Source organism: Haliotis rufescens, unplaced genomic scaffold, assembly GCF_023055435.1.
Source record: "Haliotis rufescens isolate VD_foot unplaced genomic scaffold, xgHalRufe1.0.p SCAF_39, whole genome shotgun sequence".
NCBI lineage: Eukaryota > Metazoa > Mollusca > Gastropoda > Lepetellida > Haliotidae > Haliotis > Haliotis rufescens.
Window position 1 is genome coordinate 925,689 of NW_025964101.1, and position 7,121 is coordinate 932,809.

Consider the following 7,121-nt stretch of genomic DNA (forward strand, 5'->3'; position numbering starts at 1 on the left):
GCTAAACACAATGCGTTTATTCCTAATACAGGATACTTGACCTCCTAAAATGTGCTCGCCCGCTATCTTCGGGCTTTCCTCCCACATTAAGCAGACACGCCGTAATATAATTGGATGAAATACTATTCAAAGCGGCGTTACACCCAACTCACTCACTCACTCACTCACTCACTCACTCACTCACTGTCGATCGACCCCAACTTCCATCCATCTTATGGAAACGTATAAGTTCATTGAATGCTACTGTTCTACTGTAAATATCATATTCTGTTGACAAAATGACGTCAGTATTACAGTCATTAGGCCATCTTGTACATACTTCAAACCCCACATATTTACACAGCACTTCTAACATGACAAGGCTTTTAATTCTGCATCACCTAAGTGCATCAGCTGCAGCTATCCTTATGAGGGATGAAATAACGCTGAATAACGCTGAACCACATCAGCGGCAGCGCAGGACGTGGGCGGCAAACCCTCCCCTCTCCCGACAGACATAGTCCTATGACTGCTGTGTCATGCTATACAACGATGGGACTAGAGACCCTTCTCCCTATGGGACGCTACATTATTCTGCAATTAAAACAATTCCCAGTGCATTTCACAAAGTGGAAAGTTTTCTATTGCATTTCCATATACACCACTCCACCAGCGAAGTCAACCCCCCCAGCCCCCTTATTCCTCCCCCCCCCCCCCCTTCCACCTCCTATACCCTTCCTCTATCAACACCGCCCATATATGCACGTTCGCTTCCTTGTGTCAGAACGAAAGAAAACAACACAGTATAGTTCTAATTCTCGGCCACAAATGTAGCAAATGGAGTAAAATTAAATACAGTTTTAATTGACTAGGGCTTTCAACCACATGCGATTCCGTATTTAAAATGTCCGTTAATCTGTTATTTGAACAGTTAATTAAAACTCCAGATTTCTGTCGTCACTATCAGTTTTATTTCTATAACTAAGTTTTACAGTTATATATATTTCTGTCGTCACTGTTTGGGACTGCCCATTTTATATTCACTCTTTTGAATCAGCGACTAATCCGTTTGATGCGATCCAGGTAAGGGGGTGCGGGTTGCGGATGTAGAAATATGTGGTCTTGTTCATTCCATCTCACATGTACAGCACACAACCGGAGGCTAAACACAATATTGGCTTTAGGGGACTGGCCCATGAACACCGCCTTCAAACCACTTCTCATTCCAACCCGGATATCGCTTTGAATCCTTGTGGCTTGGATGGTACGTTGTCTGAAGCAATTTGCTGTGCAGAGTTGTGTCCCCTAAGCGTGCCAGGAATCTAGGGTAGTGGATTCGAATCCTAGAATATTTCTTGGTTTGTCAGCACCACTCTCGTGAGTATCACCATGCGTCACCTCAGGCTTTCCTCTCACATTAAAGTGACAGACTGTCAATCTCCCGTTGCCACCTCACTCACTCACTCACTCACTCAACCAAACACCCGACCCTTGAAGATAAGGGCCAGAATAGGCACACGAGGGCTGTGCAGAGCACACGGGAGCAGTACAGAGCACAAGAAGGCAGAGCAGAGCACTCGAGGGCAGCGCAGAGCACATGAGGGCAGCGCAGAGCACACGGGAGCAGTGCAGAGAAAAAGGGAGCAGTGCGGAGCACACGAGGGCTGTGCAGAGAACATGAGGGCAGTGCAGAGAAAACGGGAGCAGTGCAGAGCACACGAGAACACTGCAGAGCACACGAGGGCAGTGCAGAGCACACGAGGATAGCGCAGAGCACACGGGAGCAGTGCAGAGCACACGAGGACAGCGCAGAGCACACGAGAGCAGTGCAAAGCACACGGGAGCAGTGCAGAGCACACGGGGGCAGTGCAGATTGGTTGGTTGGTTGGTTTGTTGTTTAAAGCCGCACTCCGCCGCAGCAATATTCCAGCTATATGACGGCGGTCTGTAAATAATCGAGTCTGGACCAGACAATCCAGTGATTAATATCACGAGCATCGATCCACGCATTTGGGATCGATGACATGCATCAACCAAGTCAGCGAGCCTGACCACCCGATCCCGTTAGGGCAGCGCAGAGCACACGGGAGCAGTGCAGAGCACACGAGGGCAGCGCAGAGCACACGGGAGCAGTGCAGAGCACACGAGGGCAGCGCAGAGCACACGGGAGCAGTGCAGAGCACACGAGGGCAGCGCAGAGCACACGGGAGCAGTGCAGAGCACACGAGGGCAGAGCAGAGCACACGGGAGCAGTGCAGAGCACACGAGGGCAGCGCAGAGCACACGGGAGCAGTGCAGAGCACACGAGGGCAGCGCAGAGCACACGAGGGCAGCGCAGAGCACACGAGGGCAGCGCAGAGCACACGAGGGCAGCGCAGAGCACACGGGAGCAGTGCAGAGCACACGAGGGCAGCGCAGAGCACACGGGAGCAGTGTAGAGCACACGAGGGCAGCGCAGAGCACACCAGGGCAGTGCAGAGCACACGAGGGTAGTGCAGAGCATTGGAGAGCAATGCAGAGCACCCGAGGGCAGTGCAGAGCACACGAGAACACTGCAGAGCACACGAGGGCAGTGCAGAGCACACGAGGACAGTGTAGAGCACACGAGGGCAGTGCAGAGCTTACGAGGGCAGTGCAGAGCACACGAGGACAGTGTAGAGCACACGAGGGCAGTGCAGAGCACACGAGGGCAGCGGAGAACACACATTGAGCAGTGCAGAGCATTGAAGGGCAGTGCAGAGCTTACGAGGGCAGTGCAGAGCACACGAGGACAGTGTAGAGCACACGAGGGCAGTGCAGAGCACACGAGGGCAGCGGAGAACACACATTGAGCAGTGCAGAGCATTGAAGGGCAGTGCAGAGCTTACGAGGGCAGTGCAGAGCACACGAGGACAGTGTAGAGCACACGAGGGCAGCGGAGAACACACACTGAGCAGTGCAGAACATGCGCGAATAGAGCAGGCAGAGCAGAATAAACGAGTGCAGAACAGATGCTCAATTTGTTATTTTTTATCTGATAAAGTCGTCACAAAACGGTTTTATTGTCCTTTGAAATTTGCATAATTCGTTTATTGGGATAGTCAAGGAATGTGCGTCTTGGGCAAGTTTATGAAACATATCGCTTTAACACATCATTTGGTTTTGAAAATCGTCATGCCCAGATTCTGTGATAATGCAACAAGTAACTGTTGGTAAACTTAAAGCTGGTGAATCACAAGCAAGTATTTCAACCCTGCCCAGAACACAATATCCCGACTTCCGGCACGAGGTCGGCAACATTTCACCGCTAGAGGTCGTCCAAGATCAGGGAGACTCCTTATCACAACAGCTGCCCAGGGTCGCTACATTTACAATAGGTCTTCAGCAACCCATCAGCAACCCACCCATATACGCAGAGACGTCACTGTTGACGTTACATGTTACAATCTCTTTTTTCACTTTGCAATCTTCTAAACACTCACGTGTCCCACTCATCGCTTTTAATGCCGGTACTGTCCGATGCAATTCAATATTTTGACTTGTACCATGTGTTCCCGTATTTTTATAAAGGTAAACACGTGACTTGCCTTTGCATGTGTTTGTGACGGGTGCCACCGGTGGGGCAGGATACGCTCACCGCGAACACCTGGTGTCATCACTTTTTGATAGCGATTCCAAAGGAATTGTTTACGATATGGTTAAAATTATACTATGGCCTCTGCTCTCAGCATATATTTCTTATGATTATTCAAATGGTTTTCTCGCTTTTACACAAGAGTGAAATAAACCTCGATTAGCGTCTTCCAGACTTTTAACAACCGGGGTAACTATTCATACAGTTTGTTTGTTTGTTTGTTGTTTAACGCCGCACTCAACAATATTCCAGCTATATGACGGCGGTCTGTAAATAATCGAGTCTGGACTAGACAATCCATTAATTGACTTCATGAGCATCGATCCACGCAATTGGGATAGATGACATGCATCAACCAAGTCAGCGAGCCGGACCACCCGATCCCGTTAGTTGCCTCGACAAGCATAGTCGCCTTTTACAGCAAGCATGGGTTGCTGAAGACCTATTCTACCCCGGATCGTCACGGGTCACTATTCATACAGCCTCGGCCTAGTGCAACTACCTTTTCCTAAACCGTAAGGCCGGTCATTCAAGGTCTGCTGTATAGCAGGGTTCCAGCGTATTGTGTGTCAGGATAAATACATTAACAAGGAATACGTTAAGCCGTGTTTATGTGTGGTCGATACACAGGAAAACAGCTAATGCTCTCATTGCGATAACAGTACAGCAGTCCTCCTTTCTGATAACGATTTATAATATACACAGTCTCTGGTATCTTTATACCTAGGTATTGTACTGGTGTCTTTATAACTAGGTATTAAACTGATATCTTTATAACTAGATATTAAACTGGTATCTTTATAACTTGGTATTAAACTGGTATCTTTATAACTAGGTATTAAACTGTTATCTTTATATCTAGGTATTGCACTGGTGTCTTTATAACTAGATATTAAACTGGTATCGTTATAACTAGGTATTAAACTGTTATCTTTATAACTAGGTATTAAACTGGTATCCTTATACCTAGGTATTGCACTGGTGTCTTTATAACTAGGTATTAAACTGTTATCTTTATAACTAGGTATTAAACTGGTATCCTTATACCTAGGTATTGCACTGGTGTCTTTATAACTAGGTATTAAACTGTTATCTTTATAACTAGGTATTAAACTGGTATCCTTATACCTAGGTATTGCACTGGTGTCTTTATAACTAGGTATTAAACTGTTATCTTTATAACTAGGTATTAAACTGGTATCCTTATACCTAGGTATTGCACTGGTGTCTTTATAACTAGATATTAAACTGTTATCTTTATAACTAGGTATTAAACTGGTATCCTTATACCTAGGTATTGCACTGGTGTCTTTATAACTAGGTATTAAACTGTTATCTTTATAACTAGGTATTGAACTGGTATCCTTATATCTAGGTATTGCACTGGTGTCTTTATAACTAGATATTAAACTGGTGTCTTTATAACTAGGTATTAAACTGTTATCTTTATAACTAGGTATTAAACTGGTATCCTTATATCTAGGTATTGCACTGGTGTCTTTATAACTAGATATTGCACTGGTGTCTTTATAACTAGGTATTAAACTGATATCTTTATAACTAGATATTAAACTGGTATCTTTATAACTTGGTATTAAACTGGTATCTTTATAACTAGGTATTAAACTGGTATCCTTATATCTAGGTATTGCACTGGTGTCTTTATAACTAGATATTAAACTGGTATCGTTATAACTAGGAATTAAACTGTTATCTTTATATCTAGGTATTAAACTGGTATCCTTATACCTAGGTATTGCACTGGTGTCTTTATAACTAGGTATTAAACTGTTATCTTTATAACTAGGTATTAAACTGGTATCCTTATACCTAGGTATTGCACTGGTGTCTTTATAACTAGGTATTAAACTGTTATCTTTATAACTAGGTATTAAACTGGTATCCTTATACCTAGGTATTGCACTGGTGTCTTTATAACTAGGTATTAAACTGTTATCTTTATAACTAGGTATTAAACTGGTATCCTTATACCTAGGTATTGCACTGGTGTCTTTATAACTAGGTATTAAACTGTTATCTTTATAACTAGGTATTAAACTGGTATCCTTATATCTAGGTATTGCACTGGTGTCTTTATAACTAGATATTAAACTGGTGTCTTTATAACTAGGTATTAAACTGTTATCTTTATAACTAGGTATTAAACTGGTATCCTTATATCTAGGTATTGCACTGGTGTCTTTATAACTAGATATTGCACTGGTGTCTTTATAACTAGGTATTAAACTGATATCTTTATAACTAGATATTAAACTGGTATCTTTATAACTTGGTATTAAACTGGTATCTTTATAACTAGGTATTAAACTGGTATCCTTATATCTAGGTATTGCACTGGTGTCTTTATAACTAGATATTAAACTGGTATCGTTATAACTAGGTATTAAACTGTTATCTTTATAACTAGGTATTAAACTGGTATCCTTATACCTAGGTATTGCACTGGTGTCTTTATAACTAGGTATTAAACTGTTATCTTTATAACTAGGTATTAAACTGGTATCCTTATACCTAGGTATTGCACTGGTGTCTTTATAACTAGGTATTAAACTGTTATCTTTATAACTAGGTATTAAACTGGTATCCTTATACCTAGGTATTGCACTGGTGTCTTTATAACTAGGTATTAAACTGTTATCTTTATAACTAGGTATTAAACTGGTATCCTTATACCTAGGTATTGCACTGGTGTCTTTATAACTAGGTATTAAACTGTTATCTTTATAACTAGGTATTAAACTGGTATCCTTATATCTAGGTATTGCACTGGTGTCTTTATAACTAGATATTAAACTGGTGTCTTTATAACTAGGTATTAAACTGTTATCTTTATAACTAGGTATTAAACTGGTATCCTTATATCTAGGTATTGCACTGGTGTCTTTATAACTAGATATTGCACTGGTTTCTTTATAACTAGGTATTAAACTGATATCTTTATAACTAGATATTAAACTGGTATCTTTATAACTTGGTATTAAACTGGTATCTTTATAACTAGGTATTAAACTGGTATCCTTATATCTAGGTATTAAACTGGTGTCTTTATAACTAGATATTAAACTGGTATCGTTATAACTAGGTATTAAACTGTTATCTTTATAACTAGGTATTAAACTGGTATCCTTATACCTAGGTATTGCACTGGTGTCTTTATAACTAGGTATTAAACTGTTATCTTTATAACTAGGTATTAAACTGGTATCCTTATACCTAGGTATTGCACTGGTGTCTTTATACCTAGGTATTAAACTGTTATCTTTATAACTAGGTATTAAACTGGTATCCTTATACCTAGGTATTGCACTGGTGTCTTTATAACTAGGTATTAAACTGTTATCTTTATAACTAGGTATTAAACTGGTATCCTTATATCTAGGTATTGCACTGGTGTCTTTATAACTAGATATTAAACTGGTATCTTTATAACTAGATATTAAACTGGTATCTTTATAACAAGGGCGTTAACTGATCATACAAGTTCAGTTACCACCCTTGATGAACTAGA

The 7,121-nt window shown here is 41.6% G+C and overlaps 1 protein-coding gene across 1 annotated transcript; it reads left to right on the forward strand.

Annotated features, from left to right (window-relative positions):
- The first annotated feature begins 407 nt into the window (after positions 1-407).
- Positions 408-2,689, forward strand: LOC125372223. The gene is made up of 3 exons (XM_048381444.1): positions 408-463; positions 1,512-1,725; positions 2,048-2,689. Exons 1-3 carry the CDS (start codon positions 408-410, stop codon positions 2,687-2,689), a joined length of 912 nt encoding a protein of 303 aa, XP_048237401.1.
- The last annotated feature ends 4,432 nt before the right edge of the window (positions 2,690-7,121 follow it).